The sequence below is a fragment of the Falco punctatus genome (assembly GCF_963210335.1).
Source record: "Falco punctatus genome assembly, chromosome: 1".
Taxonomy (NCBI): Eukaryota; Metazoa; Chordata; class Aves; order Falconiformes; family Falconidae; genus Falco; species Falco punctatus.
Window position 1 is genome coordinate 112,692,629 of NC_137580.1, and position 13,649 is coordinate 112,706,277.

The following is a 13,649-nucleotide window of genomic DNA, read 5'->3' on the forward strand; positions in this document are numbered from 1 at the left end:
TGGATCTTGTTTGATGCCTCAAAGTTTGCTTGAAACCTGGTGAGATGGGTTGAGCCTGTGCTTGAGGAACCCTGCAGGAAGAGCTGTGGAGGCGGGTGGGTCACTGAGGGGGATGGAGTGGTTTATCCGGGTGACAGTCCCCACCGGTGACATACCCAGACCGACTTGTTGCCTGCTCTGGGATCACTTCTCCTCATGTGCACTCTTGTGCTGCCAGAGAGACCTGCTCCCAAGAAGTTACAGAGCAAATCCATCATTTTCAAGTACCTTTTATGTGGAAGACCTTCCTGTGGCAGGCACAGCATGAAGTTACAATGCAGTTTCACCACCCTTTGATGTAGCCAAGGTCAAGCCGATTTCATACCTCTGTTGTCATTATGGGTGTTGTTCTCACACCTTATCTGGATATTTGAGAACAGCCGATGCCCACATGGGAGAGACGAACGTCCTGACTCAGTACCCAGGAGCAGGGCTGGGACCGCAGAGCTGGTGTGCTGCAGGAACTGCAGTTATTTGCACCCAACTTCCCCCAAACTTCCCCCAGAAAACCTGCAAGATGTCAGGGCTCCCCGCACCCCCTGCCATGCCTGGGCACTGGGGCCACAGCTCGTGCCCACCCGAAGCCCACGGGCATCCAGGCAGACTGTCAGCAGCGGCGGCTGCGAGGATGCTGATGGCCAAAACCAAGGGCACTGTTAAAATCTTTTGGCCTGATTATGTGGAAATTTGGCTTCTGCCTGCCAGGGTTTGCTCTTCTGGACATTGTATCTTGAATTACAAAGTGAAATAATTTGTGTTCTGTTTTACTGCAGGCGTCGCAGATGATAGTGTCTTATGATGAGCATGAGGTCAACAACACGTTCAAGTTCGGTGTGATCTATCAGAAGTTCAGGCAGGTGAGCAATCCCTGTGCCATTCTCGTGGAGCACATCCCTGCTTGCCAGAGATCTGCGTTTCACAAGTGCAGATTCGGCCCTGCAGTTAATTGTGTCACGTGCAACACGTGTTACAGGGTGTCCTCACTAATAATGCATTTCCTAGTGCTTGGATGTTTCCCCAACTCATTAAAAAATGATGTGACTGGAAAAGTTCAGTATGGTAATCAACCCACAAGCTGCTGTAGGGAAAAGTGGATGTGAAAATGGATTTTAGCAGACATGGTATTTTAATCAGATACATGTTTAGACAGTAAAGCAGTTACTTTTGTCTTGGAGGACTGTGGGCTATGAAGACATGCATTTGGTAAAACTGCTGTCATTAGCAGAGGGACTCCGGATGGGGAGCGCAGAGGCAGCTGTCTTATAACCCACCAAAGATTATTCTGGCAGGCACTCTAATTATCTTTACATATTGCATTTTATTTTGGATTGAGTAACTCATGCAAGACCATAATTAGGGTCTCATTGTTTTGAAATGATTTCAAGGGATTATTAAGACTTGGATTTTCCAGTGGAGGATTCATTTGTGTTTTGGGTTTTCCTGGACATTATCCTAAGGTCCCTGCTGCTGGTCAGAAGTCGCTTTTAGCAGCTTTACTTCTGGGTGTCTTGGTGGCTGAGCGGGCTGTGACTGGCCCATGGCCAGTGCTGGTGGCGAGCACGGTGGTGCCAGCTGGCGAGAGCAGAGGTGGGGAGCAGCCTGTGGCTGTGTGTGGCATCCTGGGGTGAAGTGCTGGTCACGTCCCCCGGGAGCCTGTGGCTGGCGCAGGAGGTGGCAGGAGATGGGCGGGCAGGGAGAGGTGGCCTGAGCAGAAATCACTGTCCAAGCTGGGGCAGGATGGGTTCCTTTCTCTGTTGCTGCGGCATGCTTGCTGATAGCAAGGTTTGATTTTAAGAAGATGCTCAGAGCAGGGTGATGTGCAGAAGGCACATTCCAAAGGGACCTTTCACATGAGTTGTGTCCGTACCGCTCGCAGCTCAACAGAGGAGCAGCCCCGGGAGGTCCCTCCCCAGGGTGCAAGGCTGTCCTGGCATGTGGTGGCTGCTGGCGATGGTGGCTTTGGTCACGCTCGGCTCAGGCAGTGCAGGGGCCTCTGCAGTTCCGTCAGACCAGTGCCACAGTGGCAGAGCCATGGCCAGACCCTCCTCCTTCCCTGGGAGCTGGTGTCAGCGGGTGCCACGCAGCCTGGGCGGGTGGGCTGCTGGGGCTGGGGCTTTCAAAAGGTGCACCCTGTGTTTTGTAGACCCAAGAGGAGGAGTTGTTTGGCAACAATGAAGAGAGCGCTGCCTTCAAGAACTTCTTAAGTTTTCTGGGAGACACCATAATGCTCCAGGACTTCAAAGGGTAAGTTAAATAAAAAGACTGATTTTACAAATACATGTAACAAGAGACCATGTTATATGTAAAAATATCTACCATACGAGAACAGAAGTCATCTCACTCATGAGCGGGATGTACAGAGCAGGAGCAAATATAGCTTTGGCTTGTTTTTCAAAGCTGGGAGAGTTTTCTGAAAAAAAATTGGAGCTGCCAAGAGAGAAAAAGTTCCTTTCTTGCACTTTTGAGGTTGTGAGAAAATCTGGCTATATTCAGCCATAGATTAAAAATACTTCGTATGGGAGCGGTCCTGTCTGGTGCTGCGGGCTCAGCCATGGCGTGCCTGCAGGGTGGTCACTGTAGCGGCTACGGTGTGGGCAGAGACCCCCCACTGCCGGTGAGTGCTGTGGGCAGGCAGGTGCGGGCAGCCTCCATGGCAGTTCTCGGCACTGCTGCTCCCATGGCTGGTGCCCACAGCTGCAGTCAGCCCCGGCCGACCGGCACTGCTCCACCATGCACCCTGCATTTCAGACTGGTGACGGTGATGCTTGGTTGCAATAGATGACACACAGTTTGTTCTTTCCCATTTTCTCGCTACTAGATAAAGATAAATGAGCTGGTTTGTTCTATCACCCTGTTCCCTGACAGCCACTGGCAGTCTCTGCTAAGCTTTCAATTAATATTTCTTCATTTCTCCCCGCCTTTCTCTTCATCTCCAGTTTTCGAGGAGGTCTGGATGTCAGCCACGGACAGACAGGAGCAGAGTCTGTGTACACGGTGTTCAGGGACAGGGAGATAATGTTTCACGTCTCTACAAAGCTGCCTTTTACCGAAGGAGACACGCAACAAGTAAGAGATGAGCTTCCTTGCACAGAAGCATCTGAGCCAGGCTGCACTGGTTGCGCCGGGATGCCCAGCGCCGCGGCATCCGTGGCTGGCGGGCGGCACAGGCAGCAGCCACGCAGGCTCCCTGGTGTGCGGCAGCCTGTACGCCTGGAGCCGGTGTTTGCTGCCGAGGGAGCGGGACCGCCTGGCTCTACCAACCAAATGTTTTCCCTTTCTGCTTAGCTCCAGAGAAAGAGGCACATAGGCAATGACATTGTGGCAATTATCTTCCAAGAAGAGAACACGCCGTTTGTCCCAGACATGATCGCCTCCAACTTCTTGCATGCCTACATTGTCGTGCAGGTGGAAAACCCCGAGGCAGATAACACGGCGTACAAGGTGAGGGAATCTCAACTTGCAGGTGCTGGTTTTTGTTTTGACATCTCAGGCTGAGGTCTGGAGGCGGCTGCCCTGCCCACCTGTGTGCTCAGTGATACAACCAGCGTTATACCTCACTGGCACGTGTATGTGTAATTTAAACAGATATACAGACACACACATGTACGTTTATGTATGCATTGTTATATAATGTGGGTGTATACATACATACAGGTATAAACTATGTGCATGTATAATAGCATCCTCATTTGCTAAAGATTTTTTATGCTGCTCAGTATTTGAATAAGCCTTAGAACAGCTCATACCCATCTAACCATCACTGGAGTGTAGGTAGCATAAACCCTGTTACCTCTATTCTCCAGTAAGAGATCCAGAGCCAGAAATGAAAACAGAATTAGTGGGAAGTAAATATGGAAACGGTTAAGCCTCTCAGGAAAGCAGGAGTGATGACTCATGAAGGCTGGGGAGGAGTGGTCCCTCTGGCAGGGCGAGGGCTCTGGGATGTCGCTTGGCTCTCCGGAGCTGGGCTGGGGAGACCATCTCCAGGAGATGGACACCTCTGCACCGGGGGCTGCCCTGCTGCACCCATGGGAACAACATGTCTCTCGGCTCCACAGGTATCGGTCACGGCCCGGGAAGACGTCCCCTCTTTTGGCCCACCCCTGCCAAGCCCACCAGTATTCCAGAAGGTAAGAGCTGGGATGGAAAGCATGTTCCAAGCTATAAAAAACCCGGATATGCATGTCCGAGGTGTTTCCAAGCACACCTGCTTAGGAAAAAAAATGACTTCTGGAATTTACATGCATTTATTTTGCTTTCTAGTGGTGCCCGTGGGGTTTCTGGTAGGGCAGAAGGCTGTGTACCATGGCATAGTGTAACCTGTGCAAGGCAGCAGCTGCAGCTCTGCTGCCGGGGCACCCGTGTCAGTGCTGGGGTGACAGCCAGTGCAGCAGGGCACCCAAGCCCATCTGGGGTTTGCCACCAGTGCTCCCACATCTGGAGGGGGCTGCAGGGTGCTGTGAGCTTGGTTTTGGGCACAGCTCAGGTACCAGAGGTGCAGAAAGTCTTACGACGGTGGGTGTTTTCCAACTTGTCTCTCTCCCCCTCAGAGCCCTGAGTTCCGGGAGTTCCTGCTGACCAAGCTCATCAATGCGGAGAACGCCTGCTGCAAGTCCGACAAGTTTGCGAAGCTGGAGGTAACGCTGCCCAGTGCTGTGGTGGGTGCCGGGGGGCTCTCCCCAGTCCTTCTCAAAGCCACGTTACCCTGGCGGGGCTGTGTCCGTGCTTGCTGGGGCAAGTGACCAGAGCATGCACGTGTCTCGGCTCACACAGGGGCTGTGGGGCCGCGTGGGGTGGGGGCAGCGGTACTGACCCATGGGACAGTGGCTTATCCCCCCTCGAGAGGGTCCCATGGGTCAGTGCCGCTGCCCCTCCCTCAAGGCCCCCAGCTGAGCCCATTCTCCTCCCCCCAGGACCGGACACGGGCTGCCTTGTTGGACAACCTTCACGATGAGCTCCACGGGCACACGCAGACCATGCTGGGGCTGGGGCCTGAGGAGGACAAGCTGGAGAATGGGGGTCATGGGGGCTTTCTGGAGTCTTTCAAGGTAAAGCCATGTCCCTTGCCAACAGCAGAGTTAAAATGCACCCAGGGCTGGCAAAGCACACTGTAGTGGAAGGTGTGGATGAGCAGTGCTGGGGGACAAGAAGGGTCCCCTGAGAGCAGGGTGGTGGGAGGAGGTGGGAGCTCACTGCCATCACTGCCTGCTCAGCCAGCAAACACCCAAGTGGTCCCAGTGGGAGCAGGCACAGGCTGACATGGTTGCATTGGTGAGTGCTGACCTCTCCAGAGCCCCTGGGCACCTGCGGAGCACGCCGGCATGCTGTGGCATCACCTTGTCTCGGGAGGCGTCTTGGTCCAGGGCCAGCACCCTGACACGGGCTGTGCCTGCAGTTGGGCTGTGCAGCTGCAGGGCAAGTCCTGCTCGTGGCCCTGGGCTGCTGGCTGACCTGCTGTGGCTCGGGGTCGCCGTGGCATGCTGCCTGTCCTGGCAGAGACACCAGGGCCAGCTGCCACTGCACATGCGTGGGAGGTGGTGGTCGTCATCATGTCTCCTGTTTTCAGCACAGTGAAAGGTGCCGAGTGTGGAGAGGGGAAACACTGCTGGGTGTGCCAGGGGGATTGGGTGAGTGTGAGGGTAGAGAAGGGAGACTGGGTTGTAGGAGAAGAAAAAGAGGTAGAATGATGTGGAGGAAACTGAGCAACTGATGGAAGTAGGGACAGTGACGAGCTGGGCAGCAGGTGACATCCCTTGGATCGGAGAGGGGGGCAGTGCCTGATTCTTGTGGGATGAGCCAGTGCCAGACATCTCTGGTGAGGCTGCGACAGCAATGGGGAGGCAGGTGGGAAGGGCTGGTAGGTGAAAACCCAGGCTGCACCCGTGGGTGGGTGATCAGCAGAGCCCCGAAGCCAGGGCACCACATCCCTGCATGATGGTGCCTGCGGCTGTGCTTTGGCCCGTGCAGCTCCCCCCATGCTGCTCCCCATGCTGCCCCTGGCATGTCGTCTCTGCGGGCAGAGGCAGCTTTAGCTGCACGTACAGCAGGGAGGGATGCTGGTATGGGGTGACTGTCCCCGTCCTGGGCAGGGGGAGCTGCCCTGGCTGTGGCTGCATGGAAACAGCTGCTGCAGTTACCTTACAGGCAGTTTCCTCTATAGCACAGACAGATTGTCACGGGAGGATGAGTCACCTCATCCTGCGCCCAAGGCTGCAGAGAGGGGTGAGCAGCTCCCTGATCCCCGCTGTGGCCAGAGGTGGGGGCTCAGGTGTGTTTTGTTTAGGTATAAGACATGCAGAAATTGAGGTGCTGTGCAGTCCTACATCACAGTGTTCACTTCAGGGTCTGAGACCATGATGTTAAATAATTTTTTTTTTTTTTGCATGCTTTTTGTGTACGAGAAAGTGGACTTTGCTCTCTTGGCGTTGCAGGGTGTGCCGGGGCAGGCGGTGAGTTCCGCCGTCCGGGCTGGGCTGCGTTTGCCCGGCTGCCTCGGGACTGCGCTGCTGGGCTGCCTGCTAGCTTATGTCCTCCACCGCACGCTGTCAGAGTGAATGGGGGAGAGGAGAGACGGTAAATAAGAGGGCTGGGAGGGGGTGAGACCTGATGCCCAGAGTTTCCTTTTGCCCGGTGCCTCACACCCGTGACCCAGCCCACGGACCCTTCATCCCCGGCTGCTCAGAGAAACGTGGAGTTCCTTTCTGCCGGGCTCTGAGCAAGAGAGAGCGGTGCCTTCGCCTCCCTGCTGCGGGGAGGGGAGCCGCTGGCCAGCCCCCCTGGCACGGGGTGTTGGGGTGCCCTGCGGAGCTCCGCAGCCTCGGCAGCCCAGGCAGAAAGATCCCTGCCTGCAGGGCACGAGCACCCGCTGGAGCTGCTGGCAGAGAGCAAGCCACCAGTTACTTCTATTTGCAAACACTGCCGGGTTTTGTATGGATTGCTGACCCTAATAAATCAGGTCTGACGGACCCTTTCTTGGTGTTTGTTACTGGATGTGCAGGAGGGGACCGCGCAGGGCTGTTGGCACAGGCTCAGCCTGGTGCAGGTCTGCCTGCAGCTCGGTAACCCCTGGTGCCAGCAGCAAAGCGGTGCCTCCACGCCGTGGATACAGTGCCGGGCACCTCCAGAAATCTGGCCCTTGGTGGCTTGTTTCCTCCAAAGTCTCTTTCCCTTGAGATGGGATTCAGGGGGCTGGAGGAGAGCTAGGCACGGCGTGGTGGGTAGCGCAGGAGCAGTTCAGAGGGAATAGCTGTGGAGAGAAACTTCCCTGTAATTGGCACACTGGCATCGCAGTCCAGTTTGGGCTCGTTTCTATGGCGACTGCAGTAATTAAAATACGGGTATAGATTGTTCTTTTTTAACTTGTGCATTTCACTGCTGCTTTTCATAGCACGTGCCAGACTTTCAAAAGATCTCATGGTTGTATTTGTATGTGCCTGGGACAACAACTGAGAGAAGACTTTAAAAAAATAGCTCAGGTCCTGTTTAAGCACCCAGACGAGTGTTTGGATCTGCAGGTCTCTGCCTCTGGTATGCACAGCTCTGCTTGCAACTGTTTGAGTCAAAACAGGTTACAGCAGTCCTCTTCCCCTGCTTGTGTGGCTGATGTTCGCAGAGCCTGGCCGTCGGCCCTTTCCCAAGGGATGTGGAGAGCTCTGCAGGGGCTGCGAGTCCCGTTGTGCCCAGGCCCAGCACAGCATGGCTCCGGGCTCTGCCACAGAGCTGGGTTGGACTCGGTGCCTCTTCTCTGTGCCTGGCAAGGCACGCCTGGCTGTGGGCATCCCTTGGCACATGGAGCTCCGGTGGGGCTCCAGCTCTCCAGGGCAGCCAGTGGGAACATGGGCACAAAGCTTTGCACTGGGCATCTCACTCCCATCAAAGCCAGCCTGTGCCAAAGCGGACAGGGATGTTTCAGGGTGGCTGGGAAGAGGCTGTGCTCTGCGGTGTGAGCGAGGTGCCCAAGGCTGTGGAGGAAGCACAGCCCTCAGCCTGGGTAGGGGGGATACCAGGGGCACTTTGGCCGAGGGGTTGGCTCACAGGAGTGTGGCACAGCAGCAGCTGTGGTCGTTGGTTAGCTGCATCCAGCAGCGGGGATGCAGCGGGAGAAGCGGTGCCGGGTGGGCTCTTGGCTGGAAGCTGTTCCAAGGCTCGGTGATACAGCTCAGGCAAGGGCAGTCCAGGGGAAAACATGTCCAGAGCCCGGGAGATCATGGCTGATGTGAAGAGTGAAGGCAGAGGGCTGCTTGGTTGGGAGAAATGAAAACACAAGGGAGCAGGGAGAGTCTGTGGGTGCCATGAGATGACACTGTGCAGCTCATCTCTGGGTCTCTTACAGATGGGTGCGCCAATCCAGCAGCAGCAGAGATTCAGGCCAAACATTTTTCAAGCATAAGCATGCTGAAGAACAGAAGTACTTTTGCATAGCTGTGAGGCCTCAAACGCTGGAGGTGTTTTGTGGCAGGTTGTAGAGGTCTGTCAGTGTACAGGAGAGGTACAGGCAGCCGGCAGGGCAGGAGGCTCCATGCAGGACCTGTCTTCTCCACGTCCAGGAAGAATCGCGAGGGGTGTGAGCATCCAAACACCAGCTCACAACTTGGCTGTGGTCCCCATTCCTGCTGAGGGGTTTGGGAGGTCGGCCAGGGGCTGCCCAGAAGGCAGGACTCCAGGGCTCGCGGCTGCTGCTCCTGGTCCCATAGTTGCAGTCCTTGGCCCTCGCACCCGGCGTCACAGAGGCAAAGGGGGAAAAATCTGATCTTGTTGTGGCTGCGGGGCTCCCTGAGGGGCGGCTCGTCCCCAGGCTGTGTGGGGCAATGGCTGCTCCTCTTACCTGTCGGGCTGTTGTTGCTGTGTGCCGGCTCTTGGGGGGAGGGTCAGGCAGGTTGCTCTCCAATCTGCCTGGGGAAGACCTGGGGCTGGGGAGGTGTTTTGGGGTCAGTTCCTCGCAGGGCGGTGATGACCTGCTGTCCCCTCTCCCCTCTGGCCACAGAGAGCTATCCGGGTGCGCAGCCACTCCATGGAGACGATGGTGGGCAGCCAGAAGAAGCACCATGGCAGCGGCATCCCAGGCAGCCTCAGTGGGGGCATCGCACACAACAGTGGCGAGGTGACCAAGACCACCTTCTCGGTGAGCACGGCTGCGTGTCCTGCTGTCCCTCTGTGTGTCCCTTTCTCCCCTGCCTGGCAGGGCACTGCGCTGCGCTGGCATAGCCTGCCAGTCCCCTGCACAGGCAGTGAATGTAAGGGTGAGAAGGCTTGAGCAGACCGTGATTTTACGAGGGCTTTGTTCAAATTTGGCTTGTTTTGTGGAGGAACTGAAGATTTGCTTCCAGGGGTTTTCAGCCCCAAAGTACAAAGGAGATATAAAAGCAATTGTAGCATTACATGTTTTCTAGATGTGCAGACTAAGAGTTGCGGGCAGCACAATTTCTCATAGGATGTTCAGCCTTCTGAGCTGCTAGGAAGGAGCTTTGCTCTCCAGCATGGACTGTTCTGTGCTTTCAGCCCCCCATAACAGCAGCTGCTGCCAAGAACCAGTCCAGGAGCCCCATCAAGCGCCGTTCAGGGCTGTTCCCTCGCCTGCACACGGGGTCCGAGAGCCAGGCGGAGAGCAGGACAAGGTGGTGAGTTTGACAGCGTCCTGGTTGCTAAAGCTAAAACCCCCTGTTAACACATTGAATATTAGAGAAGCTGTTGGTGGGTGCTGGAAACCTTGCCCGGGGCACAGCCTCCCCTTTCTGCACAAGCCAACAATGAGAGCTGCTTGTGCTGTGTTCGAGGAATTGTGCCTTGGATCCCTTCCCTCTGTTTTAGATCAAAGTGGTGGTATCCAGAGAGCATCTGTTACTCTTAGAGTTTAGCGTTTGGTGGTAGGGAGTCTAATTTGACCATCCTTTTCAAGTCTCTTGTATAACTCGTGCAACCTGTCTCTTCGTGCCCTCAGCGACAGTGTTTCCGGAGCCCAGAAGACACCAGATTTGGGACATTCTTCCCAAGAGATGAAATCGGAAACTTCGTCCAACCCCAGCTCCCCTGAAATATGCCCCAGCAAAGACAGGTGAGCCAGGACGGGCCCCATCTTTCTCTGCCCAGAGCTCAGCAGACCATCAAGGACTTTGTCAACCAAAACCATCTCCAGGTTTTACTATAAGTAAGCTTGATATTAAGGGAAGGGAAAAAAAAAAAAAAAGGAGGATTCTGGTGATTCATGAGCAGAGCTCCTTTATGGTCTGAAAATAGGCATCTTTAAAAAGAAGAGCAAAAGCAGTGTGTGACAGAAGTTGCCCAAACCCTGGTGGCATGGGAGCTGGGAGGCCCATGGTGGCCGTGCCTCCCTGCCAGTGGGGTGTCAGCCTGACCCGGGGCTCCTGCTGGCGGCACCCACCAGCTACTTCATCCCATGCTTTTGGGAATGGTTAGTTACAGAAGCACCCCATGAGGTTCATCCCTGCGGCAGCTGCTGTGCCCCGGGGCTGTGCAGGAGGGTCTGCCCCACCATTGTAGCCTGAGGGACACCAAGGGACGCAGTTTTCTGAGTGACAACCACGTGCCCTTCGTTTTGTCTCGCCTCTCTTCCTAGGCCCTTTATCAAGCTGAAAGAGAATGGGAGGTCGAACATCTCCCGTTCCTCCTCAAGCACCAGCAGCTTCAGCAGCACGGCGGGGGAGAGCGAGACCCTGGAGGAGTACGACAGCGTGGTAGGCACCGAACCCGCCTTGTGGCACGCTTGGGCTCGGGACCCCGCGGCTCTGCCCTCCCCTCGGCTCCCTGCTGCCTCCAGACCGTGGGTGGTCTCTGTCAGGGGGAGGTGCCCCCTGCCCCCCCGGGTGCCTCCTCCCCGCTGACATCGGGGGGCTTAATTCTGTCCCCGGGTGCGGGGAGGAGGAGGGTAGGGTGCCTGGTGGGACAGCCCTGTGAGCCTTGTCGTGGACTGGGCAGTGCTCTGCACGCCGGGCCAGGAGGTTGCTCCAGCACAGGCAGGCAGCAGGGCGGCGATGAGCAGGGTTGCAGCGGGGCATCAGGGGGGCATGGGGAGAAAAGCTGGCTGCACAAGGGAAAGCCATATCCCGGTCTCTGCCCGTGCAGGGAAGCCAGCCATCTACAGCATCGCCGTTCAAGCAGGACGTGTTTGTCTACAGCGCTTCGCCTGGCAGCGAGAGCCCGAGCATGGGGGCCGCGGCCACCCCCGTGATCATGAGCAGGAGCCCCACAGGTGGGTCACAGGGGCACGGGAGGGCTGGGGGGAGGCACCAGCTCTCCCTTTGCTCCTGGAAGCCCCCAGCTTCCCGCAGCAGCAGGTTGGGATGGGATCTCCAGCTCTGGGGCAGAGAAGCCCTCTCTTCAGCCTCACCTGGGCTGCAGGTGGCTGCCAAAGGTGATGGGACAAAGCAGTGACCTCGCTCACCCTGGCAGGACGGGCATCCCATGGGATGCAGGGCAAGCCCTTGCTCATCCCAAAACCCTGATCCTGATGGGGCTGTTCTGGAAACACAGCCCCATGTGCTTTGTTTCTGTATTGCCATGGGGAATTTGTTTCCCTTCTAAATTAGAGTGCAGAGGTGGCTTCTGCTGTGGCTTTGTTTCCTCCCTTCTCCCCTGGCAGGCATGTACAGTAGTTGTGGAAACTTGCTGTCTCCAAGGTCTGAGCCATGACTCACAAATTATTTAATAAACAGGCAGCTTCCCTTGGTCTTGGCTCCATTACCCCTACTGCTAACTCACTCAGCGACTCCATGCGTTTCAATCAGATACTTTGCAAAATGAGGTGCAATTCAACAGGGTGAAATTGGCAGAAATGGCCCTTTGCTGGTGCATCCCATGGTGATGGCGCTGGTGACGGTGCTGGGGGATGTCTGCAGCACTCACCCCTCGCCCGCAGATCCCCGCGGCTTTGGTTCCCTCATGCAGCAGAGTGCCTGCCGGGAGGCACCGCGATCCAAATGAAAACGCACGTTATGAACTTGGGAGCTGTTTGAGAAATAGCCAGGGAGGCACAAATCCACCCCAGCAGCTCTTTAACTGGGAACAGCGCGAGAAGAAAGGTGGGCTGCAGAGTGCAGTCTGGCTGGCTTTTTGTATCCCAGCACCCTGTGTTCCTCCTTATTTCATTAGTGATTTTCTAAACTATTAAATCAGCTCCTTTTAATGTTTAAAGTGTTTATTTTGTGTATTTCCTGCCAAGAACGTGGAAATCCACCCATACATTATACAGAACAGTCATTTCTTGTAGCCCTTTCAGTAGCATTTCCAGTAGAAAGACTGTGAAATGTAATTAAGCCTCAATTTGTTCCATCAAAAACATTTAATGTACAGATTTTCCCAAACATTCAGCCAAGACAGACTAAATATTGGTAGCACTCATGACAGTCTATTGCGGTGCCGAGCTGTCAGGCTGGTCGAGTGGCAGACAGCACTATAGCTTCAGCAAATACTTTTCTTCACAGAATATTACTTTTCTTCTTTGCTTTTTCCCTTCCCTCCAGCAGATATAAAGAACAGAAACTCTCCAAGGTCAAACCTGAAGTTTCGCTTTGACAAGCTCAGCCACGGCAGCTCCAGCACGGTAGGTGTCGGTGGCTCTCGCCAAGTGAGACGCTGCGTGGCCGCATCCTGCCCTGCCCAGCTGCGGGCACGTGGTACTGGGGGTCCGGGCTTTGCAGGGCTGCAGAGCCCATGAGGGGCCGTTAGGGAGGGAGGGGAAGGGATTTCATGACTTCTTGCCCCTTCGTTTGCACCCCAACTCGTATTCTGTTCTTTTCATCTAGAGCCACTAGCAGGAAGAAGTGATGAACTTGTAAAAGGTGAGTGTTTGTACCACGATGTTGTGCAGAGTGACTTGCCTCGTCTGTGGCCAGGTGTGCATAGCTCACCTTGGCTAGCTGCACTGTTTGTTATTAAATATGTGACCAATAATATATCTTAAACCATCCTAAATGGATGAGGGCAGCAGTGAGATAAAAAAAAATAAGCAGTGAGGTTAGTGACTGACAGGTCTGTGCCCGTCCGTGCCGCTGTGTAGCTTTACGTGTTCCTTTCTGCGGTACATTTAGGTGCTCTCACAGCGCTTCTGCCGCCTGCTCCGGAGGACGATGGGCCACAGCCCAGCAGGTTTTGTTTTTCCCCAGTTACCTGCTGTGAAAGGCTTGTGCCCATCTCCACAGGCAGGATGAAGTTTGCTGTGCTTTGCTCTGCACTGCGGGTGGGAAAGTGGAGTGGGAAATTCCACCTTCCAAAATCCAGGTGGAAATGGCCAGTTTACCAGGTGGATGCTGTGAGCAGGGGTGAAGGGAGTGCAGTGTGGATAGCCAGGGCTCTCAGTGGCTGGGGGACTGTCTGACCAGCACATGCGGGACCACCAGCACCAGTGGGTGCTTTCAGGCAGGAGGCATTTGCAAGCCACAGGGAATTTATTTACTGTTCTTCTCGCAGGCTCCAGTTCCTGGAGTCCTTCAATGTGATGAAATGTGGGTTTTCATCTGAGCAAGTTCCCAGCTGAGCAGAAGAGCCCATTCAAATTGAAATGAGAGGAATTTCCATTTCTGAAAGCATGGGTCTCAGAAAGCCCTGATTTGCCACCCACCACTGAGTTCCCTGCTCTCCTGGCCTGGAAGCGGCAG

At 55.2% G+C, this 13,649-nt stretch overlaps 1 protein-coding gene across 17 annotated transcripts in view; it reads left to right on the forward strand.

Moving 5' to 3' along the window:
* RAP1GAP2 (RAP1 GTPase activating protein 2) overlaps window positions 1-13,649 on the forward strand; it is an 83,424-nt gene that overhangs the window by 65,586 nt on the left and 4,189 nt on the right. For 14 of the 17 annotated variants that reach the window (XM_080397720.1, XM_080397730.1, XM_080397726.1 and 11 more), the window contains 14 exons: window positions 813-896; window positions 2,183-2,283; window positions 2,976-3,105; window positions 3,325-3,480; window positions 4,098-4,169; window positions 4,590-4,676; window positions 4,953-5,087; window positions 9,023-9,160; window positions 9,538-9,656; window positions 9,977-10,090; window positions 10,613-10,730; window positions 11,119-11,245; window positions 12,516-12,595; window positions 12,798-12,833. In XM_080397720.1, the coding sequence (XP_080253846.1) occupies window positions 813-896; window positions 2,183-2,283; window positions 2,976-3,105; window positions 3,325-3,480; window positions 4,098-4,169; window positions 4,590-4,676; window positions 4,953-5,087; window positions 9,023-9,160; window positions 9,538-9,656; window positions 9,977-10,090; window positions 10,613-10,730; window positions 11,119-11,245; window positions 12,516-12,595; window positions 12,798-12,806 (1,470 nt within the window). In that variant the 3' untranslated portion in view covers window positions 12,807-12,833. The remainder of the gene's footprint in view (window positions 1-812; window positions 897-2,182; window positions 2,284-2,975; window positions 3,106-3,324; window positions 3,481-4,097; window positions 4,170-4,589; window positions 4,677-4,952; window positions 5,088-9,022; window positions 9,161-9,537; window positions 9,657-9,976; window positions 10,091-10,612; window positions 10,731-11,118; window positions 11,246-12,515; window positions 12,596-12,797; window positions 12,834-13,649) is intronic. The other 3 variants (XM_080397729.1, XM_080397721.1, XM_080397733.1) reach the window with 1 other exon arrangement.